The sequence below is a fragment of the Aulostomus chinensis genome, chromosome 7 (assembly GCF_037954235.1).
Source record: "Aulostomus chinensis isolate RoL2024-O1b breed Wild chromosome 7, RoL_Achi_v1.0, whole genome shotgun sequence".
In the NCBI taxonomy this organism is placed as follows: Eukaryota; Metazoa; Chordata; class Actinopteri; order Syngnathiformes; family Aulostomidae; genus Aulostomus; species Aulostomus chinensis.
Window position 1 is genome coordinate 12,939,076 of NC_141326.1, and position 20,925 is coordinate 12,960,000.

Below are 20,925 nucleotides of genomic sequence, written 5' to 3' on the forward strand. Positions count from 1 at the left end.
CCACAGACAGGTACGAAACCTTCCGATAGGCTGATGGACGCACCGAGAGTTGAAAGCAGTGCCTCCTTCATTTTGTGAACCAATTAATTGTATATTACATGCTTGATTATTTACGTTCAATATATGTTAGTGTAAGTGCACTTGTATGTGTGTGTGCGTGCACGTAGCTGTCTAATATTATTGATCTAATATGAGCTACTCGAACTACAACTGGAGACCTCCTCTCATCTATCACTGATAAATGGGAAGCTGCGTCACCTAATTCTTATAATAGGCTCCGGTTGTACACACACGAACGCACGCACACACACACAATCTGAAACAAAGACTCATCACCAGAGAGACACTGCTTTCAACTCACCTTTAAAGAGGAAACTCTTTTCTTTACTAGGCACTTTTCATGCACTATAGCTATGGAATATGTAGATAGTTAGTGGACTCATTTATAACATCACAGCTCAGCTTAGAGTAAAAGATTACTGGAGGAAAAGATCAGATGAACACTAAACAATTGAATTGCCTGATGAATTGAAGTTTATATTACCTTTGATATTAGATTCCAGTGATCAAATCAAGTTTTACTGCTTTCAGCTGATGAGCTAACAGTAGAATGTTTTTAGCGTAGCGAGTAAATGTGAATGTTCCCTGTGGAGTTTGATTGTAGATTGTTGTTTGAATGTGCGTTACATTCACTTGCTTCTCCTTCAGTAGGAGATTGGTATTATCATTTCATTCATACACATTTTTACCCGTAACTTTCCATGACATTTCTATAATATCCCCGCGACGTTGTGGGAAAATGTCATGAGTAAACTGTCTCTGATACATCTGTTTACAGGTGAAAAATTAACAGAGATTCACTAGCTTATTATTTGACTAATGAAAAGTAACATGTTTTGATATAACATTAGCGTATATTAGATTAAATCTGTTAACCAAAATTTGCTTGAAGCAAATTTGCCTGACTTTTCCTAAATTTTGTACTTTTTATGTATTATTCCTTCACTTTACCGGGCCTGGAAATTTTCAAATTCCGTGACTATTCCAGGCTTGTCACGGCTGTATGAACCCTGTTATTACCTTAATTATGTATTACCTCCACAAGCTGCCTTCTGCAGTTGGTAAAAAGAGGGTGTCACACTAAGTGTGCGCGTCCTCAGGCTCCAAGAATGTAAAACGCACTGCAGCTCTGTAGCGCTGCTAGCGGTCGGCAACTCCACAGAGTACCTTCAAGTCCTCATATATGTGTGGTAGAGTCAGCAGTGATGTGCATGGCTTACTTATGGCTATTTAACATGTTAACAGCAAGCAACCGCTAACTAATAATTTCTCTTACTAACCTGTTGATAAACACACACACACACACACACACACACACACACACACAAATGAACAAATACACTCCACACTCAGCACAAAAGTGTACCCGTAGACAAGAAGAACTCTCCAGTACTTGTGTTTTCTTCTTTGTGTTTTTGTAATTCCTTGTGTTATGACGGTGTGTATGTGGGTACTTGTGTGCACGAATGTGTACGTGTTGGCCAACGTGTGTGTGTGTGTGTGTGTGTGTGTGTGTGTGTGTGTGTGTGTGTGTGTGTGTGTGTGTGCGTAGATGTAACTTTGTTACATGTGTTTACCTCACAGCCCATGTAACCATTGCTGACGTCTCCTCTGCAGAACCGTATGCACGAGTCTATGAAGCTCTTTGATTCCATCTGTAACAACAAGTGGTTTAAGGACACCGCCATCATCCTCTTCCTCAACAAGAAGGACCTCTTTGAATGCAAGATCAGCAAGTCCCCACTCTCCATCTGCTTCCCTGAATACACCGGTGTGTCCATATATACATAAAACTGCTCCTTCTTTATGCAAATAACCTGAAGTATAATTTTAGGTTTCCAGGCTATTTTTATTCAACAGTGACCTGCACTCAGTACTGTTGCTGAACACATCCAGCGATAGACGAGTGACATTACTGTTCTCCTGACGTTCTGCATCCATAGCCTGTCTGAGCTGTGTTCTCTTATTTGACTTTTATATTTGTTCTTGCTCAAAGCAATGAGAGGAAAGTAAGAAAATCCTTTGAGGGATTCATGAATTAGGCTGACAGCTTGAACCCACCGTGGTGTGCTGATGAGTCACATTTGATCTTAAGTTGGACGAGTGTGTCAGACAGCGCGCCATCAGCACAAGGGAACGCCCAAGTTAAGGGCAGCAGACTCAACGTGCCGTGTGCAAACATAAAACGCTTACACCGTTAACATTATTTCCTGCATCACATGTAACAAAGTGGAGGTTTGTGGTCATCAGCCACCTCCTTGTCAAGGGCTGTTATAAGCCCTCGTGTACCAGTGGGTGCCTCAGATCGCTGACGTGATGAGCAGTGATCATCTTTCAATCACAAGCAGTCAAGAGCTCTCATTTCTGTCCATCTTACCTAAGAACAACAGGTGATTTCATTGATGAATGGCAGAATCTTTCACCATAACCTGAGACATCTGACTTCTTTCTCAGGATTATGAGAGAAAGACAGAATAAAGAGTCGGTTACATATAATACCAAAAAAAATTCATGTTTTTTTTTTCAAAAATAATTGTAATATTGTTTTTATTTTATAATTTTAGGCCCTTTGGACCTCATAATTTCCCCCCCAAACACAACCGAGGCTACACTTCTTGGTTCAACTGGTATTAAAGCAATACTTCACCCAAACGGTGTGTTTCCAAGTCAAATAGGTGTCTTGAGGTCACCGTGATGTTTTTCCCCTCTCACATCACTTCTGTTTGACTTCAGAATGCAGAAAGAGCCAGCCACACATATACAGTTTGAAGCTATTAGTGACTGACAGCTTACAACAGCAAAAATGTCTTCTGTGAGCGAGTACTGAAATATTACAGCGCTGGTTTAAGTTCAGATCAAATTGTTTGTCGATAACAGAGTATTCAGCTCGATGAGGAACACACGGATTACACTGGACGATGCACTTGGAAGGTTGGTAAACGGACATTTTTGGTCAGTTTTGCTGTTGCCAGTAGTTGGTGGCCATTTGGGGCTCCTTTAGATTCAAACTTAATATTTGTGGCTTGCTCGCTTTGTATTCATGAATAAAATACATTTTTCTGAGTATTTGAAAGGCAAAATACACTTTTGGGTTGCATTTTACAGTGCAAGTTGTTGAAACAGCTTTTTTGCGTATTTGATGGCGTGAACACAAAAAGTACCATCTGAATTTGAAGCGTCTTTCCTTTTCAGATTTACTTCATTATAGTCACAAAGACACTACTGTGTTTGTACTCCATCCGAGGTTTTGAAAAAGGAATTGTAGAGCAGAGAGAAGAACTTTGAATGAATGTAGAGGAGAACAGAATGGGCTTAGATGATTGTAGGCAACAGGAAGGAGAAGATGGTCTCAGCCTCCAGGGCCGTGATGTGAGAGAAACGAGACCAAAAACACAAGTCAACAGAGAATGTGAGGAAGCCAGAAGGCATTTGTGAGAATATGAAGAAGAACAACAGCCAGATTGAGAGAGAGGAAAACAGCAAGAATGTGACAAAGAGAGAATTAAGATTCTCTTGTCCTCTCTGCTGTCCTGTGACATGGCAGAACTAAGTTGCCTCTGACTAGCGATGCTATTGGCTGAGAGCCTGAGAGGTGTTGGTGACGCCTCGCCAAAATCAGCATTAAAACCCCTCAATTAAAGTCACAGTCAATAAAGGAGGTGAGTCAAAGGGGCGACAGTAGTTGTGGCTGTGCTCAAATTTATTGATTTAGAGTGTAAATAATGGCAGTAACCGATTAGCCAGGGCGCTCGTATCTGCCACAGCTGCCTTAAAGATCAGCTGAGAGGCTCTTCCTACAACACATCCACCCCCCCCCCCCCCCCCACCATGTTTCATGTGTATGGTGTAAACAAGTGTAGTAAAGCCCATCTGGGACCTCTGAGAGATGCACCTCAGCAGAATATGTGCTGAGCAAGGAGGTCAAAGGTCATGTTTCCAGGAAAGATCTGAAAAATAGTGCTGATACTGGGACTGTGCAGGAGCTCCGCGGGCTTAAATGATCACATGACAATAAATGGATGCTTCTTAAAGCCCTCCCTCACCTCTCCCACTCCTTCTGTCCCACAGGTCCAGACACATACTTGGAGGGAATCGCCTACATCAAGTCTCAGTACGAGCTGAAGAACAAGTCCCCCAACAAAATGGTGTACTCCCATGTGACCTGTGCTACAGACACCAACAACATCCAGTTTGTCTTTGACGCCGTCACTGATGTCATCATAGCACATAACCTCCAGGGGTGTGGCCTGTACTGATGATGCTGCTCCCTGACTGGCTTCTTTTAGGTTTCAGATCTGTGATGTCATCATACAACAGCCAGTCTCATGCTGGTTTCATGATGTCATCACATCGCCCAACTTGACTTTTAATTGACGAATTAATCGGTTGGTTGGTTCATTGATTAAAATACTTTTTTTTTTTTCACTTGGAAGAAGAATCAGCAGCAACTTGCAGTAACAACCGCTTCACTGTTGCCTTTAGAGACGTTACTCTTTGCTATTATCCCCATGTACAGTTGATGCTGTAATGCCTTAGTGATAGAACCAGCGGGGACTCACTCCACTACCTGGTAGTGTTAATAATTTCTCTTTTTAAATGTCATTTAAATTGTCTTTCGTCTTCAGCGTCGCTTTCTGCCTCACTCTTGTTTAGGGCTGATACAAAAATAGGGCACCAAGATTCACTCTCAGTTGAGTTCAAAGACATTCTTGTGCCAAGCAAGAAAGAAAATAAATTTTTAAAGCACTTTCGATAGTCTATGAATTACTCGTCTTAGGGTACATAGTTATCTATCACATACGTAGCAAGGACGATGAAATTGTTTGGGGAAACATTACAATCAATATTTTGTAGCTGGCCAGCGAAACCAAACTACGAGTCCAAACCTGCTACAGCTCATCATGAAGCCAATGGGAGCTGCTTCAAGCTGCTTCTGCGTCTTTACTGCATTAATGATACTGCCTTAGAAGCATTTAATTTTGTTGTGTGTTAATTAAACTTGTGCTTCGGATCAAACATATATTTATAGTTGCCCTAGAAAGGGCCGCCATGACGGTTCAGCCCTGCAGAAGCCACGTCTGTTCTTCGGGACTTCTCGATTGATTTTCCAGGCGGTGTTGAAGTGCATGAGTCCACCTTACAATCACTGAAATAAAAGCTGAGAGAGAGAGAGAGGGCTGCTGACTCAAATAGACAATTCTCTGATAATGCTTCAGTTGAAGCATTGATTTTATAAGGCCCAGGGGCTGCCTCCATTGTGTGGCACTGCACGGTTTATTATCCTTATTGTCCACCACTCGGCCTTAATAAGCACAGGGTGAGCTTTGAAAAATTGTACGGTGGTGAGTTCATGTGGTCTTGAGGGACCAGAGCCTCCGCCTCTTGGCTTCTGGTTCATCCTTGATGTTGTTTCTTCCTGCTGAGTGAGTTCCACTTCTGTTGCTTTGTAGATGTCCCAAAGCTGCTAGAAGATTTGGTTTGATGTACTGAAGAGCTTAGCGGCAATGAAAAATGACGTGCACAATTTTTGGGAACAGTTTGATGCCAAAGAGACACATGTCTACCACCAGGAACACAGTATTATTAGCGTTAGCTTCATAAGCAGCATGACATGGAGCCTGAACTCGGTTTGTCTTTGGGTTTTTGCCCAACAGCTTTACTCGTATGAGCTTCTTTATTTATTCATGTGCAGGGCATTTGCTTTGTTCCACTCTTCCCTCCACACTCCAACTTGAGTCAACCCTTTACGTAAAGCTGCAAAGTTCTCTTTTTTTCACTAAAGCAGATAGACGACATCTTCAGCTTCCACATCTGGGCCAACTTTTCCTAATTAGAGACAGAGAGAGAACTGCCTTAGGCTGTTGATAAGCCTGTGTGTGTGTGTGTGTGTGTGTGTGTGTGTGTGTGTGTGTGTGTATGTGTGTGTGTGTGTGTGTGTGTGCGCGCGCGCTCGTGTGCATACGCGTGTTTATAAATTATATATACCTACATGTCTGTCTGGTGATGGTGCAGGAAAGGTCAGTATGTGATACATACGTGATTGTAAACATGTGTGTGTGTGTGAGAGAGAGAGAGAGAGAGAGAGAGAGAGAGAGAGAGAGAGTGTGTCACCCCATGGGTGTTGTGGTGGAGTCAGTATCTGTGGATTAATTACCCAGATGGCACCTGTCTACCCTTTCCACACAAACACACAGGCCCTCAACACTCTGTCTCACACAAACACACACACATTGAAAACAAACACACACAAGGGACTTTAAAATGTCAGAACAACATACTTGCTCGTGGCAAATAATACCAGGGTATCAATCCAAAGTGTCTCATGCAAATGGGAAGATTTATATAATCTCATTTTTTGACTTTTTAATCTCTACAGTGACCTTTGACATCAGAAGTATGCATATCTAAACTCTCCTTTAATAAATCCACATTCAAGATGTGGTCACCTGGTTCCCTTTCCCGTCACTTCAGATTCTCTTGTTGTGCAAAAAAATCTGCAGCATTTTTGTGAACAGTGTTTGGAACTTCTTTTCTTCCCCACTGACATATGCAGCCATCAGTCTCTCCCTTTAGTCCTGGGCCGGACTGTTTTCGTCATCCCAGTCCTACCCACTCCCGCTGGATTTCTGCCCATTACCACCCGCTCCCGTGACTTATGTGTTACATTCCCGCCCACAACTGAAAATAATCTGACAATATGTTCCCGCACAATTGTAGAGATGCTCTCCCATCCCACGGGAAGAAACACGTTATTTTACTTTGTAGGTTATTAGTAAAGAGATGCACGGAGTTGTTTGTCCCTTTTGTTTCCCTGTCTTTTGACGCACTGGTCAGGAGTAGTGCTCATATTTTGTTGTTTTCATTTAGTTTTAATGAAATAAAGGCAGTTTCTATTTTATTTTCCTCCTCCTTTTTCGTCGTTGTCGTCCTCCACTTATCCGGTTGGTCCGGGTCGCGGGGACGGCAGCCTCAGCAAGGAAGCCGAGACTGTCCTCTCCCCAGCAATGTCCACCAGCGCTTCCAGGGGATTCCCAATGCGTTCTCAGGCCAGCCAAGAGATATAATCACTCCAGTGTGTCCTGGGTCAGCCAGGAAGCCTCCTCCCAATCGGACATGCCTGGAACACCTCCCAAGGGAGGTGTCCAGGAGGCATCCTCACCAGATGCCCGAACCACCTCAACTGACTCCTCTCAACATGGAGGAGCAGCAGCTCTACTCTGAGTCCTTCCTGAATGACCGAGCTTCTCACCCTGTCTCTAAGGGAGAGCCCAGCCCCCCTGCGGAGGAAACTCATTTCAGCCGCTTGTATTCGCGATCTCGTTCTTTCGGTCATTACCCAAAGCTCATGACCACAGGTGAGGGTTGGAACGTTGGTTGACCGGTAAATCAAGAGCCTCGCCTTTTGGCTAAGCTCCCTCTTCACCACAACAGACTGGTTTAGCTCCCGCATCACTTTAGATGCCGCCCCAATCCACCTGTCAATCTGCCACTCCATCCTACCCTCACTTGTGAACAAGACCCCGAGATACTTAAGCTCCTCCACCTGAGGCAGGACCTCCCCCTCAACCTGGAGTGGGCAGGGCCACCCTTTTTTGGCTGAGGATCATGGCCTCAGAATTGGAGGTGCTGATTCTCATCCTTGACGCTTCACATTCGGCTGCCAACTGTCCCAGCAAGAGCTGGAGGTCGTGGCCTGATGGAGCTAAGAGGACCACGTCATCCGCAAAAAAGCAGAGACGAGATCCTCCCACCGCCAAACTCGATCCCCTCCACCACCCGGCTGCACCTAGAAATTCTGTCCATAAAAATTATGAACAGAACCGGTGACAAAGGGCAGCCTTGGCGTAGTCCAACCCACAGCGCGAACAAGTCCAACTTACTGCCGGCAACATGAACCAGAGTCTCACTCCTCTGGTAGAAAAACTAAACGGCCCTTTGTAAAGGGCCATCCACCCTATACTTCTGCTTTTTATTTTATTTCATTTGTTTGAATGTTCATATGATCATTCCCACGGGACCCAATCCCAGTTCATCCCTCTACCTCCCTTCACCTGCCTGTTTAGCAAAGACGCGCCTTGCTGAAATATTTTCTTTGTCCTTCTTTGAATGCCTCTGAGAAGACTCGAGCTGCGGAAGAATATGTCCTTTGACACCAAGTTATCAGGCTCCAATTCACATTCGGATGAAAGGACAAACATTTGTGTTCGCCCTTGGGTGACGACGGCATTGTACAACCCTTGCGTCAAACATCTTTCATGCCTGTGTTGACCTCAGGTCTCCATGTCTCAGTTGCAACGATTCTAGCCAGTTAGTTTAAAGAAAAACAACTTGTTTTTTTGACATAATGCAGTAATCTGCTGTAAACACATGAATTCAGGCATTTGTAGTTATTTTGTGGACACCAACAGAAAAACAAACCCATGACATTCAGTCACCAGCCTGCCTGCTATGCCACCTAGATCTGTGTAATAGCTCAGTAAGACTGCTTTTTTTTCTCCTCATCCAAATTCTGTGGTGGAGAACAGACAAAGATCAAATATTTAACATGGGACGGAAAAGTCAGCCATCGCTGACTTAACTAATTTCATCGTCCTGCTCCAGTCAGTGTAATAACACCCGATTTACTGTGTGCCTGAATCAGTGTTATCACCTCTTCTATTACCAGTGTCAAAGGTCAAGATCACTATGTGGAGATCTAGTTCTGAAAACAGCAATAAATCTTCTTTTTCAGGCTACATTGGATGGATTGCCCGCAAAGCTGTAAATCTAGCGATCATTCTCTGCAGGGTCACTGCTACGGCGTTGACATCTGATACCTTGTTGTAAAAGATATCGATTCTTTTTCCACTTTAATGCAGCGTGTTGACTCCAACACTGCCAATACAAAGCGGAGAACTTGTACCACATCCGCGTTGGTTTGAACTCACAGAAAGGTGAGGTTGTCCACGAGCCAGAAAACATCTCTCACAGCTTATGTGTGTGTGTGTGTGTGTGTGTGTGTGTGTGTGTGTGTGTGTGTTCCTCTGTGTCAGCTTTTATCCACATCACTGAAGCTCTAAAGCTGTTAGCGGTTTATAAGGTGAAGACAAGATTGATGCATATGCAGTGAAGAAATATGGTCCAAGGAAATCACTGTGTGTGTGTGTGTGTGTGTGTGTGTGTGTGTGTGTGTGTGTGTTAATTCAAACGCGTGCTTGTGTTCACTTTTCACAACCTGTACCTACTCCTAATGAATTACCAATAAAGCTCTAGTGGGAAGTGAGAGCAGCAGGCCAGACAGAGAGGAGAGTGGGTAATGGAGTTTGTGTCCAGTTTTCAGTCCCACAGATAAGTAATTGATTCCGATTGGCTGAGGTGAGAAGGAGATAGAGTTTATGGATAACCGAGGCAACATTTGTTGAAGTGTCACTGTGGAAGCCAAAAAAGAAAGATTTTACTGTCTAACTGGTTGGTTTTTTCTGTCGGCTTCAAGTTTATAAGTAGATATTTGCTTAAATTAAGTCAGCCATCATTTTATTTCTCACAACCTTCTAATGGATGTAATTATCAAGGATTGATTAATAATTGTAATCAAGGAGAGCACGATAATATCTGCTCTGCATCGGTCCAGTGGCTGATATTAATGTTTATACTAGCTCAGTTTTGCCCGTCTCTTCTTCTGTGGTCATCATTAACACATATGTGATTTATGGGCTTTTCCAAGTCTTTGGGAGGTAAATTATTCGCATTTCACAATGTTTACATGTGTTTTCACTACGTACAAAATGTAAATAGCGTATAAACTTACGCGGAGAATATAGACATCTGTAAATATCGACCAAATCAGTTGCACAACATCGTCACATCCGATAATTCCCAAATCATTTCGGTGCAGAAGTAACTTCAGCTCTGCTGCTGCACTGCGCTCTGCTTGTATGTGCTTGTACTCACTCACAGGCCTATTTCAGTGCCAACCAATTCCTGTGTCGACTGCGCACACACCAATCGGCACCTCTGTTGTATGTGTGTGTGTGAGTGTGTGCGTGCGTGCGTGCATGCGTTTGTGTGTGTGTGTGTGTGTGTGTGTGCGTGTGCGTGCACTGTAAGTAAATGTACCTGCTGTATCTCCTCCACTGCTGTAATAATTTATTGAAAGTTGTATTTATACATAAGAGAAATTATAATAAAGCACCACATGAGTAACTACACATGTATGATTTTTTTTTTTTTAGTGATGTGTCTCCATTGTGTGCTCGCTGTGTACTCAGATGGTATTTTTGTTTAATTGTGAAGGATTACTCTGTTTATATTTCCCTGATCTTCTCCATCCCCGCCACTGTTTTCTTAAACTATGGTTATTTATTGAAAATGTTGGAATGAATTTCCTAAATCCGCTCACATGTTCTACTCTGTTTTTATCTCTGTGTTTGTGTGAGGCAGAAAGTGTTTCTGTTATTACCTTGGTGATTGCATAATGCAGCATGTTCATTTTCTCAAAGGTGCACAAGCATTCAGCTTTATTTGGAAACAAACAGAGGTGCTCTATGTTCTTCTTCCTCTCAGTGTGAAAAACTCTTCCTCTTCTTCCTCCCCCCCCTCAGAATCGCATGCACGAGTCTCTGATGCTGTTCGACTCGATCTGCAACAACAAGTTCTTTATCGACACCTCCATCATCCTCTTCCTCAACAAGAAAGATCTGTTTGCAGAGAAGATCAAGAAGTCTCCACTCAGCATCTGTTTCCCTGAGTACACAGGTAAAGACCAGACTCTAGAACAGTCCAGTTTCTGCAGAGGGAAGCCAGATAACAAACGAGTGAACAAGTTAGCAGCGACGTGTGAAAACTGAATTCAGTTACAGCCGTCAGAATACGGTCCTGGTATTCCATGGATCGATGTGGTACAGTTTATTACCAAATATCATGAACTGTGCTTTTTTAGATGGAGCCAATATTTTACGTTGCCTGGTCGACCCTGTGAAGACAATGCCGCACATCTGACGCCATCTCAATTTTTGATTTGTTGTGATCATTTTGGCTATTTTAACGATCGTGGTATAAGATATGGCGAGATGATGTATTTTAAGAGATGGAGGGGTTGGAATTCCAAATTCAGCTCCAACAAAAAAATTCTGATGCACTTTCTACACAATATTTTTGTACTGTGAAGCATAAAAATACAATTCAAACGGCAACAGGAAACAGCAAAACAATGTAGTTTTCCGTGTTTGACAGATAGGGAAATACATGCTATTTGCATTATCTCCACTAGGGGCACTGCATGCATTAGAATACCTGTATCTAACTAAAATGATGGATGACGTTAGTTGTCAAAAGTATAAGAAGTCAATGTGTGTGTGCGGTACAGAGGATCCTCTCTCTCTCTAATGCCGTCATTGCAAAAGGTTTAAATTCTAAAATTTGAAGAATATTATATATTTATTATCACGATTAATTCATTATCATAGCTTTGTTTTTGAAAAGAGTGGCATTTTTGGTTTTTGGGGTTGTTGGGGGTTTTTTTTGCTCAGAGCAGTGTGAGTGTGAGGAAATGGGACGTGGTGCCCTGAGGGTTTGCGCAGCAGCAGATAGAAAAAAGCTCCAGATTCAGAGAGATGTACTTACTTGTGTTAGGAGAAGTGAGAGGCGACGCTAAGGAGAGGCGGGAGTAGAGCCGAGGTGAGAGTCAGTGGGAAGGAAACGGGATAAAGAGCAGAGAGCCGGAGACAGTCACGCTTGATCAGCCATGAAGAGCGGAGTTGGAGCTGTCTCCTGTCACCTGTCTGTCTGTCTCTCCGGCTTATCTTAATGTCTGCCTTGATAATCACAGCAAGTCCATCTGACATGTTCCGTGTCTGGATCCCCCGCCGCGTCCTGTCCTCACCTCACAGCCAGACGTCTCTCTGAATCATGCCTTTTATTTTAATGGGCTACTCAAGCCGTTTACCGTACAATTGCACTTGGGGAGACGAGTACTTTATATGAAGTATAACTATCAACTCCGTACTTGACTGCCATCTCGCTAGTGAGCTCATTCTAGATGATTCCGCTGGCGTTTGTAGGCTCTACAACAACAAAAAATTAGCATTTGATAAAGTAATAGAGTATCTTGGGTCATGTATGATAAACGTTTGCAAAAAAAAAAGAAGAAGAAGAAGTGGGTCCTTGATGTCACAGACCTGTTTCACACACATTTGGACAGTTTTAGCAGCAGAGGCACAGCTGTTACTAATAACACTAACAATGTTTCTGTTGTATTCTGGTGGCCCGCTAACGTAATGAGCCACCAGGCATGCATACATATAAATATACTGTTCATAATATATAAATGGGTGTATGTGAGTGTGTGTGTGTTATTGACTTATCTCCTGCTATGACATGTCACAGTGTCTGCTGCTGAAAAGTTCTATCGAGCAGTGACCTAGCAAAAGCTGCTGCTGTCAGTCAAATGAACTGAGTGGTTTGAAGGGTTCCTTTTCATGTGTAACATTACACTTGTACAATTCTTCTCCTTGGATTCCTGGAATTTGTCACTTTTAAGGGTAAAACTGTGTAGACGACTCAAACGTGATGCTACATTGTAGAGGGAAATTAAAGAAGCACGATTCATAAAAGAGCTCATGTGACTTAGTGGAGGACTCGGTGAATGAAAACCACAAAAATCACAAAACACCGTGAGCTAACAGAGCCAACGTTTGTTAGAAAACGTGCATTCATGAGCGAGAATGCCGCTCCATCAAGCAGCTGCGGATTCATCGAATTGTGCGTATTGTGAAGTAATAAGTTTGCTTGTTTTTGCTAATGAAAGTCTCAGATTGTAATTTCAAGTGTGTGTGTGTGTGTGTGTGTGTGTGTGTGTGAGAGAGAGAGAGAGAGACAACATTATAGAGAGAATCCTACAGAAATAGATGTGTGTCTGTTGACGTGTTGCAGGCATGAAGGAAAAACGCTATAAAAGTGAACTTCGCATTAAAAGATTGAAACAAACATGAACTCACTGGTGAACGTTTGCGTGTTCGTAGCAATATCAGGACTTTAGTGAATCACCTTTGGAGGACAGGGACACACGACACACGCGTCAGAAGACACCAAAGCACTTCATCCTAAGGGAAAACGCCGGGACCTGCAGTGGACGGAGAGGAGGGAGGGTTTTAGTAGAAAGCTCCGTCTCTGCCCGACTCCTTTCCTCACTGTTGTCAGAAAGAAACCGTCTTAATCGATGTACCAGGACTCAGTGCTGTTCTAGTGTTGCTGCTCAATATTGTCCCTGTCAATCATTTACACCACCAATCATGGGACCAAAGTTAAGACTTCGACTTTTTTTTCCAAATGCAAAGTTTCACTGTATATAAGCGACTGTGACACCAATGACTTTAACAGCTTCGGCTCCAATCAGCCAGGATTTGTGAGTTTTCATTGATTCACTTTATTCTGTGCAAAGACGCAAAAATCTTCAGCTGGCTGCTGAAGTCCATTTGGAATCGTGCGCTCATCCCTGCTGACATTGTTCTGTTGCGTTCGAGGGCATACCTCCATCCGGTTGATATGACATCACCAGATCTGGGAGCAGTTCTAGATCACTTGGATCTGGGTCACTCTTTGCAAAATGTAACCAACCGTACCTCGACCTGTTCCACACCACGTAAACGAACGTCATCAAAATCCATCCACGACTCGTTGTGTTTTCCTGCTCACAGACGGACAAACACACGTCATGAAAATGGCTTTCTCTCTTTTTTGGTGTGGCGTTAATGGTTCAGCCAGACCGAGCCTTAGTCGTTCCAGCGGAACGTCTCAGTCAGAAAGGTTCTTCTCCGGCTGGTAGATGTTCTGAAATCTTCTTGTCCTGGGAAATGGCAGCAGATTTAGCTGAGAATTCACCCCTCGACTAAAATCTGGAGTCCCACCGTGATCTCTCTCCCTCCTTGTGTGTCTCGTCTCCCTCCAGGACCCAACACCTACGAGGATGCGGCAGCTTACATCCAAGCACAGTTCGAGAGCAAGAATCGCTCTCCAAATAAGGAAATCTACTGTCACATGACCTGCGCCACAGATACAGGAAACATCCAGGTGGTGTTTGACGCCGTGACCGACATCATCATCGCCAACAACCTCCGAGGGTGTGGCTTGTACTGAATACATCTTGTAATGCCCCCCCTTCCTCCTCCCTTTGTTCCCTCCTCCTGTCCTGCCCCTCCCCCATTCCTCTGACACTGCTGTGGAAATGATGACGGTGATGATGGCGACGGTGATTATTTAAAAAAAAGAAAGAAAAATGCAACTAGGTACATATTAATAATGAGGATAATTTAAAAAATAATAGGCATACATATATATATAAATATAAATATATATATATATATAATGTTTTTAGTTCTTGTCTCTTCATCTTCTCTCCCTGATGTTTTTGGCAAACTTGTTTTAGTAGGAAAAACAAAACCCTGCCGCCTTGAAAACTTCTTGAACAAAGTCGATGAAAGCTTCTGTTCCCCTTTCTCCTCTCTTTTTTCTCTCCCGTCTTTTGTTGTTAACATAACTTTTTTTTAATTATTATTATCTTGAATATGACGTGTTTTATTTTTGTTGATTTGTGTGTATATTTATTACATGAGTATCAGTCTGTACACAGATTCTTATTCACATTTTGCCTGACCTGACACCTTTATTTGTATTTTTTTTTTCCTTTTGCAATAGTAGTGTTTATGTAATAACAATTTTGCAGAAATATGTGAAAATGTTGATAGCACTAAAAAAAACAAAAAAAAACAACAAAAACACTAAACAGGTCGACCAAACAAAACCTTAAAAAAGTCCGACCTGCTGAAACTGATAACATTTAACTTTAGTCTTTTGTTTACATTAGCTGAAACATTTTGTTGTCAGTTTCTCTTTTTTTTTCGTCTTTGTTTGTTTGTTTTCTCTCTGTTATTCGACCCAGTTTTCATCGACAGGAAGTGGGGCTTCCTGTTCCCAAATCTGGCCTTAGCCGTTAGCCAGCTGTGGGCGGAGCCTGATTAGGAACCAGATGTCCTATCAGTGCCATGTAACAGAGGTACTGTACTGTAGATAGCTGCGCTTTTAGAAGCAAGGACACGTTTGAACTACCTTCCTCACTGTTCTAACTTCTTCTCCAAGTAAGGAAACTCACTCTTGGTTTGAAAATGGATGATTAATTTCTTAATTTATTGGTTGATTGATCACCTGTCCTACATCTCTCTCTCTCTCTCTCTCAATCTTTCTCTCTCTCTCGCTCACTCTCTCTCTCTCTCTCGTTTACTTTCATTTACACATCATGCCTTTATTTCTATTACTTCCATCCATGCATGGTGTGCTAAATTTTTTTTTAAAAATATATTTTGGGGGTTTTTTGGAGAGAGGGAGGGCAAGGTTAGAGGTCACCATAGCAGGTCAAAGGCCTTTCTCTCCTTCACTCCTCTTCTCCTGTTTTTCTGACACAGATAGCATGAAATACTCAAGCCTTTGTACAAATAGACCAATTAATTCATTAATAAAAAGGTTCACGTTATACTGTTCAGAAAATGATTAAAAACAAAACTTTTTAATAAAAATTGCAAAAACAAATACACTGATAAAAAAAATAGGGGGAAAAAAGTAAGAGCCAATAGAAATGGAGAGCAGTCGCTGCAGCAGAGCGATGATTGGTACCTGGATGGGAGGGGGCGGGGTCAAATAAGAAGAGTTGGTTGATGGAGACTGTCGGAAAGTTGAAGTGTAAATTTTCAGATTCTCGCAGTGATGTAGAACTAAAGCCTGTCAAAACAAAAGATGAAAGAAAACCTGCACCTGCGAGAAAAGAGAACGCGCCGAGAGGAACGTGGGTATTGATATAATAGTACTGCAGCAACAACGATCACGACGATCCTGTAAGATTCTCAAAAGATAATATTTCTTGTGCTTTGTAGCTACAGAACTCTTTTTTCTTTTTTTCCCCTCTATATCTCCCCTTTTTTTAAATGAAAAAAGATGTTTTGCAAAGTTCCAATTTGACAGCAAGCTGATCTGGAATGGCGGCGATCTCAGACCGACCCCGTGTTGTAATGCTCTGAACTGTGCCCCACTCCCTTCTCCTTTTACCGTTTTGCCTGTTTCCCTGCATTAGAACCGTGTCCTCACTTTAGCCTGACTCAGAACAACTAAATATAATATTAATACAATATCAATTTTCTATTATTTCAGAAAAAAGAAAAACAGAAACACTTTTGGGGTGGGGGGGAGAGCACATTTTCTCGCTGCGTCCACTAGTTAGGGACGCCGCATGTTCACACGTCGCTGTATAAAATCATAGTCCTTCATTTTTCTGTTCCTAAATCAGTTTGACACACACCTTCCAGGTGTACAATGAAAAGCACAGTCCTCACATCACACACACACATACACACACACACTTTCTCGTACTCACACACACAATAAGTAGATTTGGAAATTTGTTATCTTCTTCATAGCTAATCTATGTTACCCCTCATTGATCTATCTATCCAACTATCTATATAGACCTCTCTTTCTTGCCTTCTTGAGTTCTAGTTTTTAAAAGAGAAAACAACTGTGTATAAAGACATGATATACCTGTTCTTTCGTTTGTTCTTTCATTCTGGCATTCTGTTCCTGTTACCGCCATTATTTTTTTACCTCCTGAATCTACGTTCTGTTCTTTACCCTGTGAATGCTTTTTTCTGTGCAGCTTTCTCTCTCTCTCTCTCTCTCTCTCTCTCTCTCTCTCTCTCTCTCTGACACTCTATCTCTCTGTCTCTCTTTCTCTCTCCCTCTACTCCTCTTTAGTGAATGGTTGTTATTTCATGTGGGATGTCCGTGCTGGAAAAACCAATCGAATGTAGTGTTTACATTAAAAAGCCACTGTTTTCATGACTACAAAAAAAAACAACAAAAAAAAAACCCAACCTGTCTGGTCTTTTCTTCTCTTCCTACATCTGTATAGCTCCTTCTTCCTCGTGGACTCGCTGACATCTGGATTTTGCTTGCGAAGGGAGTGGGTTTAAGTAGCATTGACAGAGCAATTTCATTTAAACCACCACTGAATTCACAGCTCATTTTCACAAACTTTACTGTTTCATTCATGTAAATCAAAAGGTATGCTGATCAAATAACGTCACCTACCTGCAGCATAATATTCTGACATTACCAAGAGCTTTTTACACCAACAACGGTTAAAAATAAAGATTCTGCTCCTTCCACACAGGTGTTTTCTGGTCTCTCCCCCAGTGAGCACAGATGTAAACACAGTACTGACTGCAGTCTGGTTCTGCTGGAACTTTTTGTCATCTCCGCCACAAATTATTATAATAATGGTGATAATAAACCTTAATTTATAAACGCTTTCCATAAACAAGTTACAAAGCGGTTTACATCGAATAAAAACAAAGCAAATACAATTTACCCCAGAACACTAACTTTAAAATTAGCACCACCATCACAGGTGTATTTACCCAACATAATATTCCTGATAAAGTATAGTTTTCATCAAAATATAATAAAGTACACCTGGTCACCTTCAGGTTTGGGGGTTTTCCCGAGGGATGGTCTGGAGTGACCCACCAGAAGATCGTCTAGTGTTCATGCCGTGGTACTGTATATGAAGTGGAGAACGGTGTACACGTACATTTACCTTACAGGCAACAGCAAATAACTGCAGTAATGAAGTAGTTGAAGGTACTCAGATTAAATATGTGGCGAACACACGTCTAAACTTCATTTAGAAGCTGCTGAGATTGAGGACAGCAAAGTTAACGGTTTTTCTTTTCTCAGATGTCACTTTTCGAGCTAGACACCGGAAATCCTGCCAACGGGGGGAAAAAAAAACCACAACAACAACACAAGCTCCTCATTACCACAAATCTAATAACAGAAGCAGAAATGTTCAACCCTTGGAAAGGAAATCAGCTGCAGAGTTGTTGCTGGTAGACATTGAGTCACCTGTGTTGATCATCTCTGATTTCATGTTAATAAGCTGTTTACGGCCTGATCCTGCTGCAACGACGCAGGGAGGAACACCTTCAAATAAGGAACCTCGCGACACGTCATTTATCCTACAGATTCCTTCCTTCCAACTGCATCATTCCGAACGTACGCTGGGATTAATTACGACCGCAAATGATCGCCTCCAGAGTGATCGACCGCTTTATCAAACGCCACAAGCTGTTATTAGATCTGACCTGATTCATCACCCCAGAAGGAATCAGATTAGTCAAATGCAAACACGCTTCCCTGTGACTGTAAATGTAACTGTCATGGTGAGATGATATAAGCGCTGGCAGTCAGGCTGATGTCTGTGTTACCGCTGAGAGGTGACATCGTCGTTAGACTCAGCAATACAGCAGAAGAGGTTATAATCCTCAAGTGCCTATCATCAGCATCCACTTGAAGACGCTTAGGAGGTTTTCCTTCGTTACTGGAAAACTGCACGGACCGTTTGGTAAATGTTCGTTGTTTCTGGAAGAGAGAACAAACAAAATGAGACGACAGTACACTTTTCTCACATGATGGACAGTAAATACGGTTTGAATACATCAGCCACACTCAGTATACAGTGGCTGCCTGGCACGAGAGGCAGGTTGACGCCACAGAGATTTTTTGCTGAAAATCAGATTTATATTCAAACCCTAACGCTGATGTTAAAAATGACAAAATTGGGTTACTGTTAACATGTGGGAAACATTGAATTGGATTAGTTACTGACATAATTTTACCAATAAGACATTAACCCCTGCTTATTCACAGATGGATGACTGATGTTCTCAAAGTTAGCGCAGTTAAAAAGGAGGAAAACTGAGTCTACTGTTTATCTTAAGTAAAAATAAAAACTTAGCTTAACTTTTAAGTCACCGGCACACTGTATCAGAGCTGCTATTGGCTGCAGGATCCCTTTAAATTAGCAGTATTGAGAGTCAATTTGAGGACATGATAAAACACTCTGGATTAGCTGTTGTGCTTCAGCAGCGAACTTGCTGGAATTTGTGCGAACACTCGTGTGTTCATAATACCAGGAATAACTCACACATTACTGCTGAACCCAGGCTTAAAAATAGAAACAACTTCTAGAGGGAGATGAGAATATTTGGAATTTGGTTTCAGGAATCTAATCCCTCATACACACACACACACAATATTTATACCAAGAGAATCCAGCATTGTTGTTTCCTGTCCCTCTTAACTGACCCGTACTGGGAGGAAGTTGATATTTTTCTGGACAAACACAAGCACACATTCTTCACACACTCTCACACACAAATAAACTCAATTCAGCTCTTGTGAACTGATGTTGCATGAAGCTGCAAGTTATTGTTTATCTGATGTCTTTGTTTTAAGATGTCCTGAGTGATTCTTTTTCCCTTCTTAGACCACAAACTCAATACCTGCATCACTGGTCCACTAAAGAATGTAAACACACTCACACACTTTGCTGTTGTCCTGCCACATGACCCTGGATCTGTTGTCGGGACATTCGTGTGTTATTGACACATTACGTGGAGCTGTTGCATGTCAGCACACTGATATGAAACAGGGGAGCACATACTGTGCACACACTTTGCAAGATAACACACACACACACTTGTACTGCATTTGAAAAACCATCTGTGAAACATCACACACACACAAGTCAGAAAAGAGCAGATAGAATAGTTAATGTGGGCTGGAGTGATAGGAGGAGAGGGCAGGAGGGGAGGGTGGGTGTATGTCGGTATTCATTCACACATGACGAGAGAAAAAGAGTGGGTCTTTTATCTTCGCTGTTTGCTGCAAGGGAAAGCTGGTTCAGTGGGTTCAAGCATCACACAGAGAGACGAGGCTGGAGACATCCAGAGACCATCAGGCGGCGAGCGGGAAGGAGGGAGGCTGAACGGGGGGGGGGGGGTTTAGGGGACTGGTATCCACCCTGGTCATCCTAACTGTAAAAATTCAGTCAGTAAATCCTCTGGTATATTTCTTTTTATTTGTTGAAGGGATGGTGTGTGGTTTCTCATCTGGCTGGCTGGTTGGTTTATTTGCGGCCTCATTAGCTGCTGAACAGCAACTTTAACTCCTCCAGTTGTGTGAGCTCTCACTTCCCAGGTACAAGTGGCAACGCATGAGGCATTTCATGGTGGATGAAACATTAGATCCGAGATTAGAGGACGCGCGATGAGCCGTCAGTGGTTGAAATACATCAAGTGTCGGGGCTGCTTTGGGAAACGGAAACATGCTGGGAGACTAACACAGGAAAGAGAAGGCAGTGTGTGTCTCTTTTTAAAATTGCATTCTGCAGCAAGTAGAGGACGATGATCCCTCAGAAAACAAACCCATATAAATGATATAAAGCAGAAGTCACAGTTCCGGTAAAAACACGACGCTAAGGAGGAGTCTTCAGCCGGCCACAGCTGCTAGCAGTTAGCTATCTGCTAACAGACTTTCTTACCCAGTCAAGTGACTTCTGTGCCTGTTCAAGTGAAAGATCAATGAATGTGTCCCAAAGAAAAAGTGCCACAAATAAATAGTTTTCTTGTGACACTCATAAGCTAAACACAGTCCAGATCCTGTTCATGGGCAATCAATCTGGCCCATAACCTCCTCAAAGGAGCGCAATTCACCCCTCAAAAAGCCATGAAATGCAGCAGTACGAATCTCTATGCAAATGACTACCATGAGGCTGCACGGATATTAAACTTGATTCCAAGAGATGGCGCCGTCTACCCCATTTTCAGCTCGGACTGAAGGCCTCATGTTGACGTGAAGGCTCGTAACGTTAGCGACTGCGATGACAGAACCAGGGTCAAGAGAATTTTGTGTCACAGGCGTTTCATATGCTAAGATTGCGGTGGTGTTTGAGTCATACAATCATGTTTCATGGCTTAGCTCAGTGGTCCCCAAACTGCGGCC

At 42.5% G+C, this 20,925-nt stretch overlaps 1 protein-coding gene across 3 annotated transcripts in view; it reads left to right on the top strand.

Moving 5' to 3' along the window:
- Positions 1-16,982, top strand: part of gnao1a (guanine nucleotide binding protein (G protein), alpha activating activity polypeptide O, a) — an 89,812-nt gene extending 72,830 nt beyond the window's left edge. The window contains exons 7-8 of one of the 3 annotated variants that reach the window (XM_086208506.1): positions 1,678-1,831; positions 13,985-16,982. In XM_086208506.1, the coding sequence (XP_086064632.1) occupies positions 1,678-1,831; positions 13,985-14,172 (342 nt within the window). In that variant the 3' untranslated portion in view covers positions 14,173-16,982. The other 2 variants (XM_086208504.1, XM_086208505.1) reach the window with 2 other exon arrangements.
- The last annotated feature ends 3,943 nt before the right edge of the window (positions 16,983-20,925 follow it).